The sequence below is a fragment of the Arachis hypogaea genome, chromosome 11 (assembly GCF_003086295.3).
Source record: "Arachis hypogaea cultivar Tifrunner chromosome 11, arahy.Tifrunner.gnm2.J5K5, whole genome shotgun sequence".
In the NCBI taxonomy this organism is placed as follows: domain Eukaryota; kingdom Viridiplantae; phylum Streptophyta; class Magnoliopsida; order Fabales; family Fabaceae; genus Arachis; species Arachis hypogaea.
This window is the reverse complement of record NC_092046.1, coordinates 124,627,468-124,654,061: the sequence shown is the minus strand read 5'-3', so window position 1 is coordinate 124,654,061 and position 26,594 is coordinate 124,627,468. Positions and strand designations below refer to the sequence as shown.

At 35.7% G+C, this 26,594-nt stretch overlaps 2 protein-coding genes across 3 annotated transcripts; one reads left to right on the top strand and one right to left on the bottom strand.

The window, feature by feature from the left end:
* Nucleotides 1–462: 462 nt before the first annotated feature.
* LOC112722509 (agamous-like MADS-box protein AGL65) lies at nucleotides 463–5,472 on the bottom strand. Of its 2 annotated transcripts, XM_025773565.3 has the most exons (13): nucleotides 5,408–5,472; nucleotides 4,991–5,005; nucleotides 4,677–4,862; nucleotides 3,332–3,391; nucleotides 3,219–3,237; nucleotides 3,023–3,087; nucleotides 2,927–2,942; nucleotides 2,773–2,834; nucleotides 2,069–2,165; nucleotides 1,864–1,911; nucleotides 1,653–1,780; nucleotides 993–1,398; nucleotides 463–870 (listed from the first exon to the last, which is right to left on the bottom strand). In XM_025773565.3, exons 3-13 carry the CDS (start codon nucleotides 4,859–4,861, stop codon nucleotides 868–870), a joined length of 1,089 nt encoding a protein of 362 aa, XP_025629350.1. In that variant the 5' UTR covers nucleotide 4,862; nucleotides 4,991–5,005; nucleotides 5,408–5,472; the 3' UTR covers nucleotides 463–867. The 2 variants fall into 2 exon arrangements, with proteins under 2 accessions (XP_025629350.1, XP_025629352.1); XM_025773567.3 differs by lacking the exon at nucleotides 5,408–5,472 and having other exon boundaries at nucleotides 1,653–1,774; nucleotides 4,991–5,294.
* A 15,719-nt stretch (nucleotides 5,473–21,191) lies between these two features.
* LOC112722508 (uncharacterized) lies at nucleotides 21,192–23,726 on the top strand. Its single transcript, XM_025773564.2, has 4 exons — nucleotides 21,192–21,695; nucleotides 22,277–22,315; nucleotides 23,087–23,171; nucleotides 23,289–23,726. Exons 1-4 carry the CDS (start codon nucleotides 21,288–21,290, stop codon nucleotides 23,369–23,371), a joined length of 615 nt encoding a protein of 204 aa, XP_025629349.1. The 5' UTR covers nucleotides 21,192–21,287; the 3' UTR covers nucleotides 23,372–23,726.
* Nucleotides 23,727–26,594: the final 2,868 nt, after the last annotated feature.

Genomic DNA, 26,594 nt, shown 5'->3' with positions numbered 1-26,594 from the left:
GTTCTGTGATAGATTATCTTTTCTTTGTTTCTGGATACACTGCATAAATTCTAGTTCTTGGTGCAGTTTGGCAGAAAAACATTGTTGTTTACCCTGATCTAAACAATAACTTGGTAATGGACTGGTTATGCTCTAAATATTGGACCTCAAACAAAGACAATATCTTATTTATTTTCAAATAAGGAAAGTAATCGTGATTTTGAAAAATAATCTTCTAAACTAATTATCAAACACAGTGCCTTTCTCTGATTAGCATAGGTATTTTTGCATACTACTTTAGCATACACTATAGACTATACCTTAATATATATCCACTATCACACAAGCATAATGTTTTCTAATAACAAAACAGGGTAAGTTTATTCTTCTTTCAGCATTTTGTGGTAGTTACTAATTACATATGTAAAATGCTTCTTAAGTCTTGAATGACATGAGTGAATGTTGCAAATAGATAATTGGATGTGTGCTCTAAAATCATACTCATGTCCTTTGGTTAGTAATGAACATTTGACTTCAAGAAGCAGTTTCCTAATACTAGTAGTTACAACTGCACTCATTACTCAATGTAAATCAATTTAATTTTTCTACAATATTTTACATTCATGGCTTGGATAACTGCATCAACTCCAAGAATCTAACAGTAAACAAAAAGTGAAAAATAACAGAAAATATTTGTATGTGGACAAACTGCATCCTATTAAGTCATACAGTATATACAGCTAACACAACCAACCCTTATGAAGTGCATTGACCCTCATAGTTGGAGATGCAACCTAATCTGGTTTCTGGAGTCCTTCAAAGTTAACATCATCAAAGGATAAAAATGTTAGAAGCCAATCAGTTAGTAGGGGTGGCAGAGTCAATCGATTACTGCAAAAAGAATGAAAAGAATAGAAATTAGTTTCAAGCCAATCCAAGCCATCTTGTTTATAATAAAACCGAAGAACAAAAGCCAAAACTGGAACATGGTGAAAATCAAAAGGACTGCATACCCTATGGTAGCCATTCTCGTTATACATGGCAACCCCACAGGGCCCAGGAGCAGAATTCCAGAACTGGTGTCCGTTTTCAAACAGTGATCTTGGCAAATCAAAGCCATTATGAACTTGGTAATCTGAAGTATTTAGTTTATCATGGCCATTCTCATTATACATTGTCGTGCGATGTTTCACTTCCTCATTATCTGGAGGAGGAGGAGGAGGAGGAGGGTATGCAAATTGCTCACAACGTTGTATATTTAAGCAAGCAGTGCCGTTCAACTCATTCAAGCCACTGCCTGCCTGACCTATGGTATTGACTTGGGGAGAGCTGTCAAGTTTGCCATTATTGGCAATGTAACTGGAATATCCAGGGAGCGAAACATCAGTTGAGCGCTCAGCTTCTCTATTGGTATTATCGCTGTATGTTATACAAACAATTCGTTAATTAGTTTGGCAAATAAAGCACAAGGCCATCCATACCAAATAAAAGGAAATATTTGATAAATCATAATTACAATAGAACATGATAATTAAGGAGAATATTTTAGATCATGTGAATAAATTGAAATGTAAAGCTTTCTTAGAAGGAATGTTATTCAATTTTGCTAGCACATAAGTTGCTCAACGCTCGGTAGAATTAAGAGTTCAAGCTTTATATAGCAGTTGACCCACCTATATTGCAGATATTTCGGTTCGCTCGGCAACATCAACTGATGGTTATCGTTATTCAAAAGCCAAGACAATGGTTGGTTTTCTTGCAGACCAGCCATCATCAAGGGTAAAGTCATTCCATCCTGTAACTACGAAGCAACAATATCCCAAATAAGATTTATCCCCAAAGAAAGGACATGGTATTCACATATGAACAGAGTACATTTTCTACCTGATTGGCACATTCAAGAGACATTATTTGGTGCTTTCCCAAATTTTCCTGCAGACAAAAATAATTTATAATATAAACTCCACTTCACAACTCATTTAACGTGAAAATGTTAGTCTAAGACGTGCATATATGCTAAAATATCAATATGTCAGAAATTTGAAGATGTCAAAATAATATGACTAGACCACATCAAACAAAATCTTACCTTCTGTAAACACACTCGATTAATTGATTCCCTGAGTGATTCTTCCATTTGCCTAAGGTGTTCTATGCTATTGATCTTGTCAATATTATTCCAATAGCTAAAAAATTGCAAATGTAAAATAAAATTAATATATGATGGCCTCAAACTTTCATCACCCAAGAGCATGCATGAGATTTATAGGGTTAGAAGAGGCTTTCGCAATCATGTTAAATGCTGGCAAATCGAAGGTCAAGGTAGAAGTATGGGGAAATTTAAACCACGGGAAATATTCAAATTATTAAGCAAGCTCTACCCAACTGCTAACAAAGAAAATCTGGGGCTTTCAAGAAAAGTCAACTAGTAAAGCAATATATTTTCAGTTCAAAATACTAAATAGTGGTCAAATTGTGACAAAATCTAAAGTATAAATCAACTTAATGATCTGTATAAAACGTGACATGATACAAATGGACTGTGGGTGGATTTATCTTAATCATTACTAAAAAGCTATTCAATACATAACACATCCATTTGTATGATTATTTATCAATTTATAATATTTTAGTCACCATATCACTTACTAGCATAACTAATCCACAGAAAAATGACTCAGGTCACAAATAACTAAGCCTAGGTCAAATCAACAATAATTCAGTTAGAGAGCAATAAGATAACATCAAGAAGAAAAAGAAATACTTTAACAACCAAAAGCTCCAAAGTTGCACCTCAGTCTCTGATGTACATCTGTTAGCTGCGTTTGTAGAAGCCTTACTTGATGAGTTAATTCCTGCATGTGGAACATTTTTGTTGTTTAACTTCCAACTTAAATTTTCTGAAGCTATTTTAATGATCATTGTGATGTTTATGAAGAAATTGTACCTCCACAGTTTGACTGCTGCAAGATGGAAAAGAAGCAAAGTCAGACCCATCAAAAGCTCTTAAAAAAGTGACAATTCAACTATCACAATAACTTACCTTGAACCCAAGAAATCTTGTATTTTTACATCGTGATCCAATTTCTTGAAGGTTTTCTTTAGTGCCTATATTTTAAACACAACCAGAATGTTCAGCATCACTAATAAAAGTTCAGAGGAAACACGAAATATGAACCTGATGCATCAAATGCACAATATATAGAAAAGACAAATGTGAGATGAAAAGAATGTCTTACTTCAAGACTTTCCAATTTCCTGCTCAAATAAAATGGCAAAAAGAAGATTAGTTCATATATAATCAAAAAATGAAATAGAAAAAACACAACCTCAGCAGAAAGTTTTGGCAAACCTTTTGGCCCTTTCTTGTGGGGTAAGTTGAGCAAATTTTGCAATGACTTCCTCAATATTACTGTAAATCATCATCAATATACCGTCATTAATAATGCAACAAGAATTTACTCTTTTTCATTTGAATGTTAAACATTATAAAGATGAATTTATAATAATATCCTCCGATAAACAAGATACTTACAAGCTGACATGTTCTATGTATATTAAAAGATCAATACACCGATTCCATTATTATAAAAACGAGGCTTTTCTTTTGTAAAAATAAAAACAAAGTAGCATCTTACACATATGAAAGTTCCTTAGTACCCAAGTGAAGAAAACAAGAAGAATGAGAAAAAATTGGCAGTTAAGTTAGTTAGAGAGTTGAAAATGAAATATAAAGCAGGACCAGCTGATGTAACAAATTGGACAGCTGGAATGGAAAAGTTAGTGTGGATTTTGTGAGAGAGAGAGAGAGAGAAAGAGAGATGAATTTTGTTATAGGAGAGAGGATTGAGAATGTATATAAGAGGGATGAAGGGAATCAATAGGAAAACAGAAAGGATTTGGACTGGGCAGGACCTTAGGAGAGTGGTAGCCTTTCTAATGCAACCTTGTTCTCTACTGTTCAGGATTTTGTTCTTTAAATAATACATCAGAGACTAGGAGGGTATCACCTTGATATCTTTCAGCTCCTCTGTTTCTTATACACACTCTCTTCTACTCTTTCTTCTATAATCCTATTCTTACACCTCTTATTCTTATTCTGTTGCTTCTGCCTAGTCTTACAACCACACATAAAAATATCAATATCTGTTCCAACTTCCAGGGTGGCTCTAGGCCTGGCTTGAAAGAATTTCAATTATAAATAGGAACATTAAATTTAGAAGTAGGGATTCTTCCATGTTCTTGGTATCTCAAAACTTCAAAGATGAACATCTATAAAGAATTCACCAGCTTGAAAAGAATTACAGTAACACGCGGATTTACTCGAATCTGGAAGCTAAAAAACTCATTGTTTCTACACTTCCTTTTCGTCCCTCATACAATATTCACTTCATTGATTATCATATAGAAGTTACAATTGAGCATGTGACATTAGTTTTTACCCGTGACGATACTTCCTTGTTCAAGAAATAATACCTAATATATTACGATATCTCATCATCCTCATAAAATATGATTTGCACCTATTGCAAATGCAAAGATTGTCTCTGATTCTTGAAACGATAAACTCCAAAATTATGAAAAAATGAATGCATATCACAGTACAGTTTCTGCTTTTTACTTCCTCTAGGAATAGATTTTGGATTCACTAGCAACAAATTCCATCTTAGAACGAATGTATCAATGATGATTATTACCTGCGCTCTCCTTGTAGCAATGTAGGCTTTCCTGTTGGAGAAAACATGAGAAGAACAATATCTATATCACATAGTATTGACAATTCCTTTGCTTTCTTCAAGATTCCGCTTTTCCGCTTTGAATAAGTCACTTGGCGATTGCTGGTGCTCTCCAATTTCTTTATCTTTAATTTAACTCTTCCCATCCTGCACATTTAGGAGGTAGGAGCAAACATATTTTCAAATCAATCATAAATCATAATCGATACAATACAATATGTAAATACGACAAATTTAAGATAACAGAATTTGATGTAGATAAGAGAAAAACGAACCTCGTTAAGGTAGTACTGAAGAAGATGCAGGGAGAAAAAAAAGAGAGGGAATTATTGAAATGTGGGAGGGTGGTGTGAGGTAACTGAAGAAATGAAGAGAGACAGAGGGAGAGACAGAGGGGGAGAGAGAGAGAGAGAGAAAGAGAGAAAGAAGAAGAAGGACGAGGAAGGGGCTGAGCTGTGATTTCGGTGGATACAAGTTTTGGAGAACCACCCAAACGTACAAGTTATATACTGTTTTCCAAAAAGTACGGTCAGATTCCACACACTGCTGCCAACCTCTGCAACAACAAACAATGACACCCTTCTTCTTCTAATCTCTATTCCCTACCAACAAACTATTTCCCCTTTTCTCTTTCATTCAGTTTCTAGGTAGTTTGCCACGTCTTCTTTTTGTATTAACAAATAACAACACACCTTTCATGTATCGTGCATCGGTCATGCCATTGCCATTCTTCTTTTTTTTCGTTCACCGAGTGTCTATGATGTCTTACTCCTGTTGAGTATGTAATGATTGGTGCGCTCATTTATCAACCATGCTTACAAGTTACAAGACAATAAAAAAGTAAACATTAATTCAAATGTAAATAATATAAGTCACATGTTGTGTAAATTAAGAAATTTTATCCAAGGATTTAATTTGTTAATTTATTATTTATCACCTATTTTAACAGAATAAATAATCAAGGTCATCTTTTAAATTTTGCGCATTCGTCAAATTGTTATTTTTAATTTTCACTCAATTAAAACAATTTTTTTAATTTTCTAATGTCATCCAAATTCATTTATAAATTATAATTAACTTTTTGTATAAACACTATTATTTTTTAAGGATTTTTTATTTTAATAAATAAATTAATTATAATAATTACTGAAATAAATAATTTAAAAAATATTTATAAAAATAAATACTTCTCTCTTATCTCATTTACACGGTAAACGAGATAATTTTGTATGTATCTCGTTTATAGTGTAAACGAGATAAATGTGATAAATATCTCCTTTACACATATATTTTTAAAAAAAAATTTGAAAATAATAAAGAATATTAATATTATCTATAATCCAAACTTTTAGCATACAATTAGTACATAAAAAAGTTGGTAGAAGATATTAAAATGTAATATTTGATCTATTAGTACTCAAAAAAGTTGATGGGATAATGGGAAGAGAATTGAAACGGATATCTCTCACATTATCCACGTAAGAGATAACTGTTTCAATTCTCTTCCCACTGTCCCTATCAATCTCTCCGATGGTAAATTTATTTTTATTTTTCAAATTTAAATCAATCCAATTGAATCATAATTTAAACTAAAATTTTGTATGTACTCTTTTTGAGTACTAATTAATCATAATTTAATTTAAAAATTTTTAAAATGAACATGTTTGATACATTAGTACTCAAAAAGAGTACATAAAAAAATTTTAGTTTAAATTATGATCCAATTGGATTGATTTAGATTTAAAAAATAAAAATAACCATTTGCCAACTATTAGATGAGATTGAGGGGATAATGAGAATAGATTTGAAACGGTTTATTGAGGTTTTCATAGATGATTTTTCAGTGTTTGGTGACTCCTTTCCTAATTGCTTACACCACTTTGCCTTGGTACTCAAGAGATACCAAGAGACTAACCTAATTTTGAAAAGTGTCATTTTATGAAAACACCGTAAGGGGTAAGTGAAAGATGTCTTTTCTTAGTTCTTAGGATCCACTACAGTCTGATTGTAGCATCCAAGAAATAATAGTACTCATGTACAGCAAGCCTCCCCAACGTTTGGTCAATAAAGGGAAAGGCAGAGGGAAATGATCTTTCCTTCCTTGTGGCTTCATTGAACCTTTTGTCTATGTATATGTGCCATTCAATGTTATTTTTATTTTTTAAATTTAAATCAATCCAATTGGATCATAATTTAATTTAATTTTTTTTAAAATGGATATGTTTGATCAATTCGTACTCAAAAAGAATAGATATAAAATTTTAATTTAAATTATTATCCAATTAGATTGATTTAAATTTGAAAAATAAAAATAAACGTTTGGGATAGGAGAGATTGATAGGTATAATGGGAAGAGAATTGAAACAGTTATCTCTCACGTGGATAGTGGGAGATAAGGTGAGAGATAACTGTTTTAATTCTCTTCCCACTATCCATCAACCTTTTTGAGTACTAATTGATCAAACATATCCATTTTAATCTCTTCTACCAACTTTTTTATTTACTAATTGTATGTTAAAAGTTTGGATTATTGATAATATTAATATTTTTTATTATTTTTAATTTTTTTTAAAAAATACATGTATAGATACATGCAAAATTAGAGAAGTATTTATTTTAGTAAATATTTTTTAAATTATTTATTTCAGTAATTATTATAATTAATTTATTTATTAAAATAAAAAATCTTATTTTTTACTCATTTGAGGAGAATTTCTTTTAAGTTGTGATAATTTAATTCAACTCCGCTACGTTACCAACAAGGGTCTGCCAATTTTATTGGGCTGGACCCATCAAACAAAAAAAAAACAATTCCAATCATCCCAGTTTACCCTAATTCAAATTTTTTCTTCATTCTTTTCACGTAGTCATTCTTCACCACCGTTGTATGTTTCCATTCCCCCTCCCCGGTTGCTGAACCTCCCTGCCTCGAAGACGCGTTGCTAACCTCCTTTGGATGCCGTTACCGTCCGCTTGAGAAACGCCGCCCAGTGCCGCCTCTGCTCAAACCCGTGACGTCGCACCGCCACCACCATCATTCTACCGGGATGTGTGCAGTCCGCCACTGCCCTTACGATGCGCCGACGTTTTTTCCCATCTTTCATCGCGGGCTGCTACTGCTCCTTCACTTTATTATTCTCCAACAGATTCGTAGATGCTTAGGATTTTATCTAATAGATGATTCTCTGCACTGTCCTAGGATTCATAAACTAGGATTAGTGGTTCAATTGAGGTGTTCTTTAATTTTTGCTGAATAACTGGATGTTCTTGTTTTTAATGAAGTTTACATGTTTGACTTGCTAATTTAAACTGATTTTTTCATGGTATTGGTTTTGCCTGTGATGCTGATTAATTTCTTAAAGGTTATTGAAAGGTGCTTCCTTCTCTACTGTTAGTGCATACTGAACCAAATTACTTTCATTTAGTAATTTACTGGCATCCTTTGATCAAGCTAGTTATGTTGAGTTATTCTTATTCAGAAACCTCTATGTGTTACTGTCTTCATGCAATAGACATTGATTTGTCTTCTTTTGGACCTTTTCTTTAATAAATATGTTCTTTTTTAAAACTTGCTTGAATGTGTCTTTAATTAATGTGTCTTTTGTTAGATGTGTCTTTAATAGAGGTGTCTTCTGTTTTAATTTCATTTTCATGCACTTTTTCATGGTTCAAATTATACGTAATGTTGTGAGTAACTAAATTTAATTGGTTTATCTTAATATTCCAAGTTTTTTATTTGATTAATGGATGTTGCTATTGAATGGTTTTATGTCTTGTTGTTGTTGTACCTTGTACTTAATTGATGCTTTCATGGTAGTTTGAGAGTTTCTGAAAAATAAGAACTTGAGAATTAGATTATTTTTTTTATCAAATTAGTCTTGTTTTAAAATTTATTGATTTATAGACTTTGAATGGTCTGATTTATGTAAAAGTATTTGAAGTTGCTCTTGGTATTGAGATTATGTTCCTCTTGTTGAGTGTTTTTTTTTAACTATGCGTCTAGTTGAAATGTGATTAATGGATAAGCTAATTTTTTAGAACTACATGTGGGTGGTTGTTTTTTGAGCTGTAATTCTATTTTAATTTAGTATTAATCGGAGTCTTTTGTTGGATGTGTCTTTAATAGAGGTGTCTTTTGTTTCCATGATTTAGATTTTACGTGAAGTTGTCAGTAACTGAATTTAATTAGTTTCGTTCAATGTTCCAAGTTTTTAGTTTGATTAATGGATGTTGCTATTAAATGATTTTATGTCTTATTGTTGTTGTATCTTATACTTAGTTGATGCTTCCAAGGTGGTTTGAGAGTTTTTGAAAAAGGAGAACTTGAGATTTAGATTATTTATTTGTTGAATTAGTCTTTGTTTAAAATTTATTGATTTATAGGCTTTGAATGGTCTGAATTATGTAGAAGTGTTTGAAGTTACTCTTGGTACGGACATTATGTTCCTCTTGTTGAGTTTTTTTCTACTGTGTGTGTAGTTGAAATGTGATTAATGGATAGACTAATTTTTCATAATTATATGTGGATGGTTATTTTTTGAGCTATGATTCGATTTTAATTTAGTATTAGTTGGATTTTTGGCTTTTGTTAAACACTTACTTAGATGGATGTGTCTTTAAAATATGTCTTCTATTTAAAACTTATAGAGATGTGCCTTCTGTTTAAAACTTGTTCGGATGTGTCTTTAATGGATATGTCTTTTATTGGATGTGTCTTTAATAGATGTATCTTCTGTTTAAAACTGGCTTGAATATGCCTTTAATATATGTGTTTTTTGATTAGAACTTCGATGTTGCTTTTCGAGATTTGTGGACTTTCTTTTGTTTCAGGCCTAGATTTTTCTTCTTTGTTGGACTTATTAGTGCGTGTCTCTATTGAGACTCTTGTGAAATTTTTTTCTGGTGTGGATGTGTCTTCTCTGTTAGGACATTGGTGTGTCTATTTTGTATTTGTTAAACACTTGCACTATTGCATTGCAACTTTGTCATCATTTTTCTTTTTCTTGTGTGTTTATAGGGGAAGTATTCTCAAGATCAATGCTTTGTGCGGCCATCTGGCACAGAGGATGTTGTTCGCGTGTATGTCGAGGTATCTTCATAAGAAGCAGCAGATAGCCTAGCTAACTCCATGGCTAAACTTGTGGAGAAATTCTTGGGTTGACGTGCCTCTTCTCTGCGTCCATCATATATATAAGAGCTTAATTTTTCAAAGTTTTGTAATCTTGAAGAGAAAAAAATTCTTAAGAACTTTATTTTATAGAGCATTTTACTAATTGTTGAGATAACTCTAAATCAAATGATTATCCATTATCTTACATGAACATGTTAGATCTGATTTTTCAATCCTTTGGATTTGGAAAAAAATTCTATTGCGATATATTAGAATCGACTGACTTTATCACATAGATTAGCAACATTAAGCTTATTATACAGTTTTAGTAGAAAAATTATTGTTGAAGAAATTGTGAAAAACGTAACTATAGTCTATCTAATTACTTCATAGAATTCTAAATTATTCATAAAATACTTTATGAATTTGCATTTGCGAATATGGGCTTTACCAGCGTATTCATGGCCAAAGATAGTACACAATGCTACCAGAAATTAACCTCAAGTTTTTGCTGTCTACTTAAAAGTAACATTGGTTATGGACTATATATTATTACAAATTGCCCCCTAAACAAAATTCAAAATGTACTACTTGCATAAGTAATTCATACTCAACAAGCACCAGCCTTGTCAAGTGCATCCAAAGCTACCATAATTTTGGATCATTATAATCCTTAATTAGAAAGGTAGGCTTTGCTACCATCAGTAAATGCTCTGCATTCCAGTTGGTTATACCAATAACAAGCATCCCAACAGCCACTCTAGCTTTGATCCGTGAGACAGAATCTTATGACAACAAAATAGAATGAAAGTCAAATGCAGAAGTTGAATTATTGATACCACAATCCAATAACATTTAGGTAAAGAACAAAAATTATTATGACATAGAAGAATACAGACCTCAAATATATGAAATACCGCATGCAGAGAGCGCGTTGCAGTGGGGTTGGTTGCGAAGGACACGGGCGCTGCGTAAAGGATCGTCGAGGTAGAGGCCGCGGTGGCGCAAATACGGGCTTGGCCTTGGGTATGCGAGTCACGAGCGGCGAAGATGCAACAGGCGAATGGCATGGGTGCGAGTGATGCAGATCAGCCTGCGGTGCGATGGGAGAGTAGCGACGTGCGCGACGCACTGTAGAGGCGGGGATGTGGCGGTTTGCGTGATGGGAGTCAAGACACTTCCAAAGTTGCGATGAAAAAGAGTCGAGATGTTTATGAAGAGGTTACTATTTTCCTAATTCTTATATTTCAAATTCTATTTAATGCTAATTATTTAAATTTTATTTTTTAATTTAAATTAATAATTAATTATTTTTGGCAAATCTTGGCAGACTCTAACTTGGTTACGAATACTTTTTCCTAATTTAAAACCCTACAAGTTAAATAAATCTCTTACCAACAAGTGAAAATAATAGAATTTGGTACAAAAAGAAAATAGTGATATGAACTAAGATTCTGAAAACTGAACCGGCATCGAACCGCTCTAGTTACTGGTTCACTGGTTCATAGGTTCTATCCGTTCGACTGTGGTTGAACCGAAAAAACCATTTTATAATAAAATAATAAATAAATATAAATAAACACATTAAATTTGATTAAATTGGAGAATTTTTTGAAGAAATTCGCTACTTCACAATGTTTGTTTATTTTTTTTATTTTTTTCATGGAAGCGATAGGTAAACCAAAATGGCAACCATCTGTACACTGTTCTAGTGTTAATATATGTGTTTCAGTTATTGTAATACCTTGGCTGGGAGAAATTGTAATGGCTCATTGCTCCACATCTAACACGGATACTAGTGCAAGTGCACCTCAAATAAGTTCATGGTATGTAGATGAATCTTATGAAGAGCTTAAGAAGGGAATTCACATTGTGAGAATATCAAATGAGACCTTCACTTGTCTATATTGCCCTAAGAGAAAAACAGGAATATCTGTATAGGGAACTCCTTCAACATGCTTCTGAGGTTTGTCATAGTAGTGCATTAAAAAGAAATGTAAGAGAAAAGGCTAATCATATGGGTCTAGCAAAATATTTGAAAAAAGATCTTGCATGTTTCGATGGCCCTTCAAAACCTGTAGATAAAGGTGTTCGATCCTGTTATGTTGAAGTTATTTATTCTTTACTAAGTTTTTCTGCAGAAATTGTCCAATTCATGAACATGTTTAATGGCATAATAAATATGTATATGGAAATAGAAAAACAAACAATTCCATTTCAAATTTATCTTGTAGAATCTTTGTAAGAGGAATCAAGAAATTCTCCAAAAATAAAATTGTTATTTTTGATAATGCTTCAAGCAATCAGCTTCAACAATTAATCCTTTAATAATGCTTCAAGCAATCAACGGCAAGGTTTAGAACCAACAATTATTCATGCTTCAACAATTATTATTACAATAAATTATATTTATACCTAAAGTTAGTGGAAGACAAGGAAGAATGCAGAGCTGGCGGCGAATAGACAAAATCCAAAATTATTCAAAATTATTAACAATTATTCAACAAACAACAAAATCCAGTTCAGTAAACAAAGAAAAATCAGTTCAGTTTCAGTAATCAATAAACAACAATTATTAACCAAAGTTCAAAATTCAATTTAGCAGGATCAGTTGAATTAGTTCACAGTTTCACACTACACAGTTCAAAGAAAAATAAAATAGGGAGACAGAGATCACAATTTCAGAGTTCACAGTTTCAGAGTTCACAGAGCTTCACAAAATCAAAGAACTACTCAATCAAACTCATCAGGGAGACAGAGACATGCAACAGTTATTCAATCAAACAATCATAACTAAAAAAAATTACCTGGAACTCTGGAAGCTCGAAGGCACCTTCAAGGCTTCAACAGAACATGCAATAGGGAGAGTGGGAGACAGTGACGCTGGTGCGGAATTTACAACCACAAACTAACCGGCAAGTGTACCGGGTCGTTCCAAGTAATAACTCAGGTGAGTGAGGGTCAATCCCACGAGGATTGAGGGACTAAGCAATAATGGTTGATTAATTTACTTAGTTAGACAAGCAGAAAATAGTGTTGAGAGTTCAAAAGTATTAACAATAAATTCAGAATATCAGAAGATAGGCAAGTAAATAAGTTGGAAAAACAATATGGAGAATGCAGTTAAGGCTTCAGAGTTATCTATTTTTTGGATTGAATTTTCTTATTAATTTATTTTAATCATGCAAGATTTAATTCATGGCAAACTATATGTGACTAGACCCTAATTCCTTAGACCTTTCTAGTCTCCTCTAACTTTCATCAACCGCCAATTTCTTGGTCAATTAATTTCAATTAGGGGGTGAAGTTTAATTCTAGTTATTATGCCACAAAAATCCTAATTATCCAAATATAAGAGGATTATATGTCACGTATCCCGTTAAGTCTAGGTAATTAGAATTTAGGAGAAATTGTTTTCAAGTTGTTGTTCAAGTAAAGAGCTTTTCCAAGTTATACAAGAACTCAATTAGAAAGAGGGTCATACTTCCGTTCCACCCAAATTCATAAGATAAAGAACGAAAACAATTCTTGAATCATAAATCAGTACATGAATTAAAATACAAAAACAATAGAATCAATCCATACAAATAGATAGAGCTCCTAACCTTAACAGTGGAAGTTTAGTTGCTCATGGTTCAGAGAGAAAAACTAGGATTCTCTTAAACTGTGAATTGTGAATAATTGTGAATTGGAATGGAATCCCCAGAAGAGAAGTTTCTTTTCTCTTTTATATCTAATCCTAATTAATTTAAAATTTATTTTCTAAAACTAAAATAATATCTTTTCCTATTTTAAAATAAAAATAAAGTTTAAATCAGAATTAATTAAATAATCAGCGTTTTCTGCGTTTTCTGCACGTGGCGCATATCACGCGTACGCGTCAGTCACGCGTACGCGTCGATGATCTACTTCGCGTGTCACGCGTACGCGTCAGGTATGCGTATGCGTCGCTGTCCAAATCTCCAAATCACGCGCACGCGTCAGGTACGCGCACGCGTCGCTCCTTGCTGTCATCTCCTTTAATTCTTGTGCTGATTCCATTTGTGCAAGCTTCCTCTCCATCCTTTAAGCCATTCCTGCCCTATATAGCTTTCTTCTCTTTTTCTGCGGAAGCTCCATCAAATCCATCCGAATGCTACCTAAAATAAACAGAATTGCACACAACTCAAAGTAGCATCCATAGTGGCTAAAAGATGATTAATTCTTGATTAAACTCAATAATTTCAATGCAAATTCACTAGGAAAAGATAGGAAAGATGCTCACGCATCACAACACCAAACTTGAATTGTTGCTTGTCCTCAAGCAACCAAACTAATATAGGCTTAGGATGTGAATTTGCATGAGAATGAGAGTTCGATTAAGCTCATGTCTCTTCTTATAGTGGGGTTTACAACTGCAATCTTGAATAGTTTTGGCATCTCACTCTCCTTTGAATCAGAAGGATGTCACTGTCATTCGGAATTAGAATCCAGATAATATTATGAATTCTCTGACCTTTTGTAACTCAATTTAACCCTTGAACACAACAAGTTTTTTCTTTGATTCTCTTTTTTTTTGTGCTTTGCACCTTGAGCCTAGCCGTGACTTTAAATATTTTGTCTCAAGCTTCACTTGACACAGAAACACCACAAGCACTTAACTGGGAAACTCTCTTTAAGTTCTAATTTTCCTTTCAGTTACTCCCAGGCAGTGGTGCTTAAAGCCTTTGGCATACTCTGTTAATTGCAATTGATCTCGACTCTAAAAGTTTTGTCTCAAGGATTACTTGACACAAGAACACCACAAGCATATGACTAGGGAAACAACTCTCTGAGCTTTTAATCATTTCTGACCTCCTTAGTCATTGATGCTCAGAGCCTTGGACCTTGCTTTTATATCCCTCTTTTTTTTTGCTGTTTCTTTTGCTTCAAAGATTAAAATTTCACTTATTGCAGAGACTTCATAATAGTTCTCTAAATTCCTGTTCCTTGTACATCAACATTCTTTGATTCAAATTTAAATATGCACTGTTCATGTCATTCATTCAGAGTAACAGAAAATACCACCACTTTTGAATAAATGAGACTACTCTAAAAATTAAACTCAATTTCTCATGCACTACATCTTTTCTTCTTTCTTTTTGATTTCAAGCTCAGTGGACAATACATGAGACACCTTTTAGAATTAAAGCAACTAACAGAATAAAAATAACTAATTTAACTATAATCTAGAAATTGAAATAACAAAGGATCATGCAGAAACCAAGTAAAATAGCAGAAAACAGGAATACAACATAATAAAAACGGGAGGAAATATAGAATGAAAGGAACTCAACCACCTCAATTATTCTAGTGGCCGTTTTATTCTTCAGGCTGTGCTCCTCCGTGAAGATGATTCGCCTCCCTTTGGTACCATAAAATTAGACAGAAAAACCATCAGCGAAGCGGCAACACCAAACTTAATGGTTTGCTTGTCTTCAAGCAAAGAAGAACTTAAAACAGAGAGGGACAAAAAAATAGTATGATGAGAGAAGAATAAAAGGATAAAAGAACAAGAGAGAATTAGGATTGGGGGGGGGGTGGATGATTTGAAATCAGGTGCTGAGGTGGCTTAATTTGGCGTCGCATGCGACGCGTACGCGTAAGGCACGCGTACGCGTGGATCGCGCGAAATTCAAGCGATGCGTACGCGTCTGGGACACGTACGCGTGATGTTGGTTGTGCGAATGGCGTGAGGGCAGCCCCGTGCACGCACAACTCTCTGTTCAGATACGCACGAGAGCCAAAATTGCATATGACACGTGCGCGTCCCTGCCAGGATGGGAAAACGACGCGCACGCGTCAGGGACGCGTACGGGTGGTGGGGCTTGTGCTCCCAGCACCATTCTAGCCCCACACCATCATAACTCTCTGGCCATACACCCATTGACGCCGATTTGCAGGGTCTCGTATATGCGTGGACTGGTGAAAACGCAATCAACGCGTACGCGTGATGGACGCATACGCATGGACTTGCTTGTGTGCAAGGCACGCCACCAGCACCACTCCTGCCCAACTTTCTGTCAATTTTTTATTTTTCACGCATACACATATGACGTGTACGTGTCAGCGACGCTTGCGCGTCGTGTGTTCTTTTTTTTTTTAGTCGAAGTGTTCGGTTCCTGTTCTAAAATAGCTGCATGATCAGAACACACTTAAAACAAAAGAAAAATAGTAAAAACTCAATAAAAATCAAATAAATAAGAAAATCACTACTACGAAAAATAACTAAGGATACGAAATTATCGGGTTGCCTCCCGACAAGCGCTTCTTTATCGTCACTAGCTTGACGATTAGCTCCTCTAAGGAGGAGGATCATAGGGGCTCAGCTCTTCACCCCCTTACTTTGAACTTCTTTCCTGTGTCTCCATAAAGCAGCTCAATATGCTCCAGAGAGAGGATTCTGTTTACTGTATAAATTCACACTGAATTGCTAGTCAACACCACTTTCATTCCTGTGGAGAAACCTTCAGTGGGGATCTTTTTGTTTCTCCATCCTCTGGGTACTTTCTTCTTTTTGGGAACCTCCTCCTTGGTGGATGATGCATTCCCGACACCCAACTTAGGTTTGATGTCAGGAGGTATTTTATTGATTGTCACCAAAGGAGGTTTGAGCTGCAGATTCTGCGGTGCATCATCAGGGGGTTTTTGAAGGTTTGGATCAATAAGCTCAGTCTGCATGCACCTCTCTTCTTCACCTGCTGAATGTATATCTTTGAAGACATGAAAGACCAGTTGCTCATTATGCACTCTAAGCACTAATTCACCTTCTTCCACATCAATTAGAGCTCTCCCAGTGGCTAGGAATGGTCTTCCTAGAATTATAGAGGCATTCCCATCCTCTCCCGTGTAAAGAATCACAAAAACTGCTAGGAGGAAGAACTTACCCACTTTGACCAAGATATTCTCCACTAATCCGTATGCAGGCTTCATAGATTTGTCTGCCATCTGTAATGCTATCCTTGTGGGTTGTGCCTCTTGGATTTGCAACCTCTTCATCACAGACAAGGGCATTAAATTGATGCTTGCTCCCAGATCACATAATGCTTTCTCAAAGGTTGTGCTCCCAATGGTGCATGGAATTTGGAAGCTCCCTGGGTCTGGCATCTTCCTTGGTAAGTTACCCTGAATGATGGCACTACATTCTTTAGTCAGGACCACTGTCTCATCTCCCTTTAAAGGCTTCTTCTTTGACAACAATTCCTTCATGAATTTGACATAGAGAGGCATTTGCTCCAAAACCTCAGCAAAAGGAATATTGATTTGCAACTTTCTGAAGACTTCCAGGAACTTTGAAAACTGCTTGTCCTTGGTCTCCTTTTGAAGTCTTTGAGGATATGGTATTTTAGGCTTGTACTCAGGAGCCTTTGGCAATGTAGGATAAGTGTCAAGAGAGTCTGGGAATGGGTTGTCCGCACGCTTTGGAGGGACGTGCTCTACTTCTTCCTTCTTCTCCTCTGTAGCTTCTTTTTCAACTGGCTCCTCATTAACTTGTACTTCCATACTTGCCACTTGTCCACTTATCAAGGTGATAGCCTTGCATTCCTCTCTTGGATTTGGAATTGTGTTACCATGAAGGCTATTAATGGTCCTCTTATCAATTTCATTAACTTTTGTGGCTAATTGACCCATCTGAATCTCCAAGTTTTGAATTGTATTTGCAGACCTCTCAGGTATTTGCTTGCTCAGTTGGCCCATTTGCACCTCCAAGTTTCTAATGGAGGCTCTGGTTTCCTGCATAAAACTCCTCATCATCTCCCAATTAGAATCTTTTTGGGATTGAGAGTTTGTCTGCTGAGGTGGTTGTTGTTGATGAGACTGAAATTGGCAGTTATTATGATTGTTCTGTTGGAAACCGTCCTGAGAGTTATTGTTAAAATTCAGAGATCTCTGAGGTTGGTCCATCCACCCAAGATTGTATGTCTTAGAGTATGGATCATTATTGGGGTTTCTAGGACCACTCCCCATGTAATTTACCTGTTCAGAAAAAGATTGAACATAATCATAATTCTCATTTTGTACAAAATTACCTGTCATATCATAAGAGACCTCTTGAGGTGGATTTTGGCTGTTGATAGCTGAGACTTGCATGCCACCCATCTGCTGAGTAAGTAAATTTATTTGCTGAGACATAAGCTTGTTCTGAGCAAGAATAGCATTAAGAGCTTCTACTTCCATAACACCCTTCTTCTGAGGAGCCTCAGAGTTCACAGGATTCTTGTTAGATGAGTATAAATATTGGTTGCTAGCAACCAATTCAATCAGCTCAATAGTCTCCTCCGGTGTCTTTTTCTTGTGCAATGAACCACCTGCAGAATTATCTAAGCACATCTTGGACATTTCACCCAAGCCTTCATAAAAGATGTCTAGTTCGGTCTATTTAGAGAACATGTCCAGAGGACATTTCCTAATTAGTAGCTTGTACCTCTCCCAAGCTTCATAAAGAGTTTCACCATCCTTCTGCCTGAAGGTCTGAACATCCACCCTAAGCTTAGTCAGCTTCTTTGGTGGGAAAAATTTAGTAAGAAACTCAGTAACAACCTTGTCCCAAGTATCCGAACTCTCCTTGGGTTGGGAATCTACCAATAGCTTTGCTCTATCCCTCAGAGCAAACGGGAAGAGCATGAGTTTGTACACCTCTGGGTTCACTCCATTTGTCTTCACAGTATCACAAATCTGTAGAAAGTTAGAAATAAATTGATTTGGGTCTTCTTGGGGAAGACCATGATACTGGCAGTTTTGTTGCACCAGGGTGACCAATTGTGGCTTCAACTCAAAGTTGTTCGCAGCTATAGAAGACACCACAATGCTTTTTCCATAAAGATCTGCAGTAGGAGCAGAGTAAGAGCCAAGTACTCTCCTTTGTTGCTCATTCCCATTCGGATTTGCCACATTAGCATTAACAGCATTATTATTATGATCCATGTTGGACTCTGCAGCCTTGCAAAGTCTTGCTTGTTGCAAACGTCGTGTGAAAGTCCTTTCAGGTTCAGGATCAAAGTCTAAACGAGGTTCTTTGTCCTTGTTCCTGCTCATAAACAAACAGAAGACAAGAAAATATGGGATTCTCTACGTCAGAGTGCAGAGAATTCCCAGTGAGGTACCTTGTGTAAAGAAATAAAATAAAAATACTAAACAATTAACTATAGAAATTTTTGAAAATTATAACTAAACCTAATCGAGAATTCGAAATATATAAAGCAAAATTAAATAGAAAAATTAAAATAAAATTAACTAGGTGACACCAAACTTAACTTCAGAAATTAAGGAAAAAAATTACTGCTATTTTTTTTCAAAAATACTAAAATAAAATTTAAATAAAATTAAAACTAAAACGCCTAATCTAAGCAATCAAACACCTGATAGTTGTTAATCACAATCAATCCCCGGCAACGGCGCCAAAAACTTGGTGCGGAAATTACAACCACAAACTAACCGGCAAGTGCACTGGGTCGTACCAAGTAATACCTCAGGTGAGTGAGGGTCGATCCCACGAGGATTGAGAGATAAGCAACAATAGTTTATTAATTTACTTAGTTAGACAAGCAGAAAATAGTGTTGAGAGTTCAAAAGCATTAACAATAAATTCAGAATATCAGAAGACAGGCAAGTAAATAAGTTGGAAAAACAATATGGAGAAGGCAGTTAAGGCTTCAGAGTTATCTATTTTCCGGATTGAATTTTCTTATTAATTTATTTTAATCATGCAAGATTTAATTCATGGCAAACTATATGTGACTAGACCCTAATTCTTTAGACCTTTCTAGTCTCCTCTAACTTTCATCAACCGCCAATTCCTTGGTCAATTAATTTCAATTAGGGGGTGAAGTTTAATTCTAGTCATTATGCCACAAAAATTCTAATTATCCAAATATAAGAGGATTATATGTCACGTATCCTATTAAGTCCAGGTAATTAGAATTTAGGAGAAATTGTTTTCAAGCTGTTGTTCAAGTAAAGAGCTTTTCCAAGTTATACAAGAACTCAATTAGAAAGAGGGTCATACTTCCGTTCCACTCAAATTCATAAGATAAAGAACGAAAACAATTCTTGAATCATAAATCAGTATATGAATTAAAATACAAAAACAATAGAATCAATCCATACAAATAGACAGAGCTCCTAACCTTAACAGTGGAGATTTAGTTGCTCATGGTTCAGAGAGAAAAACTAGGATTCTCTTAAACTGTGAATTGTGAATAATTGTGAATTGGAATGGAATCTCCAGAAGAGAAGTTTCTTTTCTCTTTTATATCTAATCCTAATTAATTTAAAATCTATTTTCTAAAACTAAAATAATATCTTTTCCTATTTTAAAATAAAAATAAAGTTTAAATAAGAATTAATTAAATAATCAGTGTTTTCTCCGTTTTCTGCACGTGGCGCATATCACGCGTACGCGTCAGTCACGCGTACGCGTCGATGATCTACTTCGCGTGTCACGCGTACACGTCAGGTACGCGTCGCTGTCCAAATCTCCAAATCACGCGCACGCGTCAGGTACGCGCACGCGTCGCTCCTCGCTGTCATCTCCTTTAATTCTTGTGCTGATTCCATTTGTGCAAGCTTCCTCTCTATCCTTTAAGTCATTCCTGCCCTATATAGCCTTCTTCTTCTTTTTTGCGGAAGCTCCATCAAATCCATCCGAATGCTACCTAAAATAAACATAATTGCACACAACTCAAAGTAGCATCCATAGTGGCTAAAAGATGATTAATTCTTGATTAAACTCAACAATTTAAATGCAAATTCACTAGAAAAAAGATAGGAAAGATGCTCACGCATCAGACGCCTAGTGACCAAGCAGTGGTGGAGCACCTTCGAAGGGGCGACGGTTGCTGCGCAATGGAGGTGGCTGTTCCAACGAACGACGGCTGCTGCGCGACGGAGGTGACTGGTCGAAGGAAGGACGGCTACTGCGCGATTAGGTGGCTGTTTCAAGGATCGACGGCGGTGGCTCGACGGAGGTGATGGGCGACCGGACGACGAGCTCAATGAGAACCCGTGTGAAAGTCAGAGAGGCGCTCTCAGTTCGATGAGAAGGAGGGGGATTCACTCACTCATTCAGATTTTGCGGTTTTCTTATTTATCCGAATCTTTTTTCTGTCCGGTTCACGGTTCAACCAGTTCGACCGACCGGTCCGAGCCAATTTTCAGAATCTTGATATAAACTCATAAAAAATGAAAAGAAGAAAGCAAAAATAGATATATTATTATGGAATTTGGATCGTCTAAATTTTACATCTTCACTTTAGAGGATAAAATAAGATCTTTTAACATTGAATGTTTTCTCTCTCATATTTTCTCTTGGTCCTACCTATAAAATAAATGATAATAAATTATACTTTACCTTTTAAAGTGTAATTCAAAATTTCATTATTATAATATTATCCATTGGAGTAGGGTAAGAAAGGAGAAAAGAATTGGAAAGTGGATAGGAGGCGATGAGTTCTTCTTCTCGGAGTGAGAATAACAGAGAAGAAGTAGAAGAAAGGAGAAGAAGACGAAGAAGCCCAAGCAAGTCGCCCATAAGGGACCGATCCAAAACGACTTCTTCCAAGTTGTCGTCTCGCTCCTCAACACTCACCCCTTCCGGCTCCAAAGCCCTCTTGCTCGACGATGACCTCGTAGCTGACTTCGAAGACCTTCGAATCTCTTCGGACCCTAACCCTAACCCTAGAAGCTTCCCTTACAGCGTGAAGCAGCAATGCTGGGAGAAAGCCGAGAAGATCAAAGGCCGAGACCCCGATCGCTGGCGCAGGGATGCCCTCGGCAACACCGTCTTTCGCAAGCTCGTTGGTTGCCCTGGTTGTCTCTGCCATGATTACGACCACATCCTCCCTTACTCTAAGGTCACACGGACTTCCCCTCTTTTGACGCATTTTATGTCAGAATATAGAAATGCATTTGATTATTACATGCTCAATGTACAAAATTGTAGATGAGCACCAAGAGAACCATGAAGTAAGTTTCAAATTCACCTTGCACTTTCATATGTGTGATTCCGATACAGTTCTGACATTAATGGATATGAAACTTCAATGGAAACTGGTGTTTGCTTCTTTTGATGAATTATAATAGCTTAACTTTTCTAGATTTATCTTTTGGTGGGAGTACATTTAATCGAGATCTGCATCTACATATAATAAACCATTATCTTATTTGGAAGTCTGGGGATTAGATAGTGAGGGCTTTTTTAATGTGATCCTCCAAATCCCTATCTAACTATCCATTTGTATGAACATTTTAAAGTACCATAAGTCTTGGAGGATTATATATTTATAATTATCCATTCCAAAGAAAGGAAAATCATCACTTAAAACACCCCCCCACAATCCAAGAAAGGAAACATTTTAAAGATTAATGTTTTACTAACTCAATTACTACTGTTCTGTTTGCTTATTCTTTGTTTGGGATTTTTTGTGAACTACAGGGTGGGAAAAGCACACTGGAAAACTGTCAAGTTTTACAGGTAAGGTGTCTCGGTTCCTCTCAGTTTCTCAATTTCTCTGTTGAGAGCTCTTATAATACCTTTCTTTTATTTGATAATGTGCTTTACTAGGATCCCCTTTTGAAAATCCATTAAACAATAACATCATTCAATAAACGCAAACATATTTCAACTGAGAGCTGTGTCCTGTAATGCTATAATGAAGGCCAGTAAACTTGTTATAAGCATTTACTTTTTCAGTAGTATGTAGATAATTATACTGATGTTATTGGGGTCATTCTTTAGCTATTAGCCTATTACAGCCATATGTAACTGATTTGTCCATGCCCAAAGGGAACTCCACTAACATATTTTTGGTCGTTGAACAACAAATCAAAGACTTGGACACCATTAACAGAACCATGTAGCCATATAGACTTAGTGTGAAACAGATTTTTTGTTCTATTGGAGAAGCATTTAGATAACTCAGATAATCTGACATTTTTCCTGTCTCTTCCATTACACTTCTTTCTGAGTGACTTCACACTTTCAAGCCATCTAAGGATGAGGTGTGGAAGGTTTACTGTTAATCCTTAAACAGTGTTCACATAATTTCATGATGGTAAATTATATGCAGTTTAGTTCTGCTGCTAAAGTTCATTGCTAGTTCCAATTCGGATGCAAATAATAAAGAAAGTTATGATGCAAGCTCGACTTTATTTTCAGAACAAAAACCAATGAGTTATTTAGTCTGTTTCCTTATTTGATTTTCTTAGCATTCATTTGATAGTTCTTTTCTGTTGTGATTTTCAGGCAACAGTTAACCGATCAAAGGGTAATCCAACAGATATATCCAAATCTGAACTTATTCAGAAGAGTTCTTATTGCAGGGTTTCAGGTACGGCTATATGATTAATTGATTATACATATTTGCTGCTGTAGTCTTCCAATGGTAGCATGTACATTACCTAGAGTAGTGATGACAACTGTTGATGGAGCTCTGGATGCCTTACAGGTCGCGATATGGATCTTTTGGAACTGTCAGCATATGGCAACGTACGGCGAGGACCGGAGTCTGGGGGTTGTAGAATCCAATGAACAATTGAGCATACTAACTTGTTTTGTGGATGATTGCCAATGAGAGCTAAATGATAACCTTGTAGCTAGTCATCCTGAAAATGATCTTTTGGAGCTCCATTTGTGCACAAACAAGTTGAAACTGCAAAGAAAAAATGACTTAACTGGTCTTGTAAGTCTATAGCATACTGATCCATTGAAGAGCCACTATTGCATTGAACATTTAGCCTATATGCTGGAACATCAGAACACTATTTATTGCTACAGAAGTGTAAAATGATTATTGTTGCACACGAATTATCATTATTCTTGTCGAATGAGTGTAAATAACTGATACCTTTTTTATATATATAAATATAAAAGCAAATGACAGTCATCCAGTGTACCACAATCTTGACTGAAGAAAAAAAGCAAATAAACTGAAATTAAGAATTTTGGCTGCTAGTGTTGAAGATAAACGTGTTTCCGTTAAACATTGTTTATGGTACATAGAGGTAACCTTTGCAATTCAATATTTATTATTGAATCTTATACTCGGAAGAATCTAGTCCAGAATTTTGGTGTGGTCCTAATAGCATTAATGGAACATTCCTAGAGTAACATATAATAAGGTACCAAACCATGTATCTCCCTACATTGCTTCATTCTACAGTTGTGTATTGGAGCTTTTTCTCCTTTCCTATTTGACTAAAACCAGTCTTGGTCTCGTGATTTAGTGTGAAAAAAAGGTTACCACACATTTATCTTTGATGCCTTTTTATATCAAAAAGCAAAGCTTAATGTCCACACTTTCATTCAATATGCCTTCCAATCCAAACGAACAGTTTACTATCTCTTTCCTTTCCTATTTCCTTTTTCTTCATGCGCTTCCTTTTTGGTGACATGCCTAACTTTTTGCCTAGTTCCTGTAATGTCCACCACTTCAAGTTCTGGGCCACTTATTGCTCGAAAAAGTTACCAAAATACGCATGGTTTAATCAATTCTATGAACTAAATAAACCATTTTTTTTTATCTACTTAAGGATGATTTGAATATCTCGTAACTCTTTTAAGTAGAAATAAGAGATAGAAGGATATACAAATATTTTCTATATATGTATTTATATTTTATATTCCTCTTTTTATAATCAAATGAATTTTTATGTTATTGTCTATATATTTCTATGTCATAAATAGTATTAACACAATTTAAGTTAACCATCATTGCACGGTAAGGGCAAAGATATAATAAAGTTTTTCATTATTTAATAAAGAACTTACATATTCATAAAATACCGTTATTGAATAGGAATATCCACAATTTACTTTTTATCTTTATATAATTATTAAATGGTGTTAAGAGAATAATTAGAATTAAATTAGATCGATTAGTATCATTTGTATTTATATAGCGTATCTGTATATTAATTGTAGGATTTTATACTTTTATTATTTTGATTCTTCTAGCAGCTATATATACTCATTGTACATTGTACTTTTTCTCAGACTGAATAATACACACAAACACTTTCTTTAGACTGCTCTCTTGTTTCTAACATGGTATCAAAAGCTTAGGTTACTTTTTTTTAAGTAACAATTGGTTTCTAGCTCTTTTTTTTTGTCTCCTCCGTCAGTACTTTGTCCTCATTTTTCGACTCCTTCTTGACGCCTTGGTTCGTCACCGTCGCCACCATCGCCTTCTCCTCGTCGCAAGGTTTCCAATGCCTCCAGAATCACCGCCGTACACTGCCGGATGTGCCGCCACGCGCCGCTTGAAGTTCCCTGTCCGATTAAAGCTCTTCTCCTTCCAGACGCCTCCAACCCCGTTGGATCAGCGCCCTAGATCAACGGCTTCCGTCACGCCACGTGTCAGGAAGCTTGCTCCACGGGCCCGTGCTCAACCCGCGCGCTCGACCCGATCCGCTTTGCGACCCACTGCCATCTCCACGCCTCGTCAACTGCTAACGTGTTCTCCTTCAATCACGCAGCGCCACGTGTCCTTCCCTGCTGACGTGTCATCTGGCGTGGCAGACAGTGGGACTCTCCCTAAGATTTTTTTGTGAGCTCTTTCCGTCAAATTTCTCATTTTTTGCTCTAAAATTGCAGTTTTCTCTCCACTCTTTGATCTCTGTTACTACTATTATGGAAAAGTCAAATGTTTTTGCTGCCACAAACAGAAAGGGTAACTTCTATCGAAACTGTAACTGTTCTGGGCACCTTTTCTCCGACAGTCCCTCTGTTGAACGTCGCACATGCCACCAGAAAGGTCACATTAGATACCATTGTTCACAGCTGTTCTGTCATTATTGTAAGCTCACAGGACACTTAATTACTACCTATCCTACTCGTCCACCACGTCCTGATCAACTCAAGTATCATTCTCGTCCCACCTTCTCCAAGATTGTGCTGCTTCTGCTGTTGCTGCTACTACGAAATCTACTACCTCTGCTCCTCTCAACCCGTCTCCTGTCTCTCTATCTGATATTGCGTCTCTTCTTCATCATCTTCTCTCCCTTTTTGGTAATACCTCTGCTGCTTTTTCGACTCCTCCAGGTAATTCTAAATGGTATTTTGACTCGGGTTGCTTTAATTACATGTCTCCATTGCGTAATCTTTTCTTGTCTCTGTCTACCACTACAAATTCACCTTCTATCAATACTACTAATGGTTCCCTCTTGCACACAACACACAAGGATTCTATCTCCTAGTCGACTCTTAATCTTCCTGATACTTACTGTATTCTCAAATTAAACTTTAATCTTATTTCTGTTGGTCAACATGTTGATTTGGGTTTTGATGTTACTTTTCCATTTTTGGTTGTCGTGTATAGGATCGTCGGACGAGACAAATCATCACAACTGGACGTAAAGTTGGAAGGTTGTTTGAACTCGAGAATCTCCATATTCCTCCTATACCAAATCTCTGTGCTGCTTCTTCTCTATCTACCCTTCACTTATGGCATCAACGCCATGCCCACAGCTCCTTAGAAAAATTGCATCCTCTTGTGTCTCAGGGTGTTTTAGGTCAGGTTCCTAATGAAACTTTTGATTGCATTCTTTGTCAAACTGCTAAACAACCTGCTTTATCTTTTCACAATAATTCCTCCCTTGCTTGCTCTCCTTTTGATCTCATTCACTCTGATGTTTGGGTCCCTGCTCCCACTGCTTCTATGAGCGGAGCTCGATACTTTGTCGTTTTTATTGATGATTATTCACGTTTTACTTGGGTTTATTTGATGACTAATCGCCATGAGTTACCTAAGATT

Coding starts and splice junctions, on each gene's coding strand:
- LOC112722509 (XM_025773565.3), bottom strand. CDS start 4,861: ATGGGAAGAGTTAAATTAAAGATAAAGAAATTGGAGAGCACCAGCAAT. Junction 2,166..2,772: donor GATGTACATCAGAGACTGAG/GTGCAACTTTGG, acceptor GCAATTTTTTAG/CTATTGGAATAATATTGACA. Junction 1,399..1,652: donor CCGAAATATCTGCAATATAG/GTGGGTCAACTG, acceptor TATAACATACAG/CGATAATACCAATAGAGAAG.
- LOC112722508 (XM_025773564.2), top strand. CDS start 21,288: ATGAGTTCTTCTTCTCGGAGTGAGAATAACAGAGAAGAAGTAGAAGAA. Junction 22,316..23,086: donor AAAACTGTCAAGTTTTACAG/GTAAGGTGTCTC, acceptor TGTGATTTTCAG/GCAACAGTTAACCGATCAAA. Junction 23,172..23,288: donor TTCTTATTGCAGGGTTTCAG/GTACGGCTATAT, acceptor GATGCCTTACAG/GTCGCGATATGGATCTTTTG.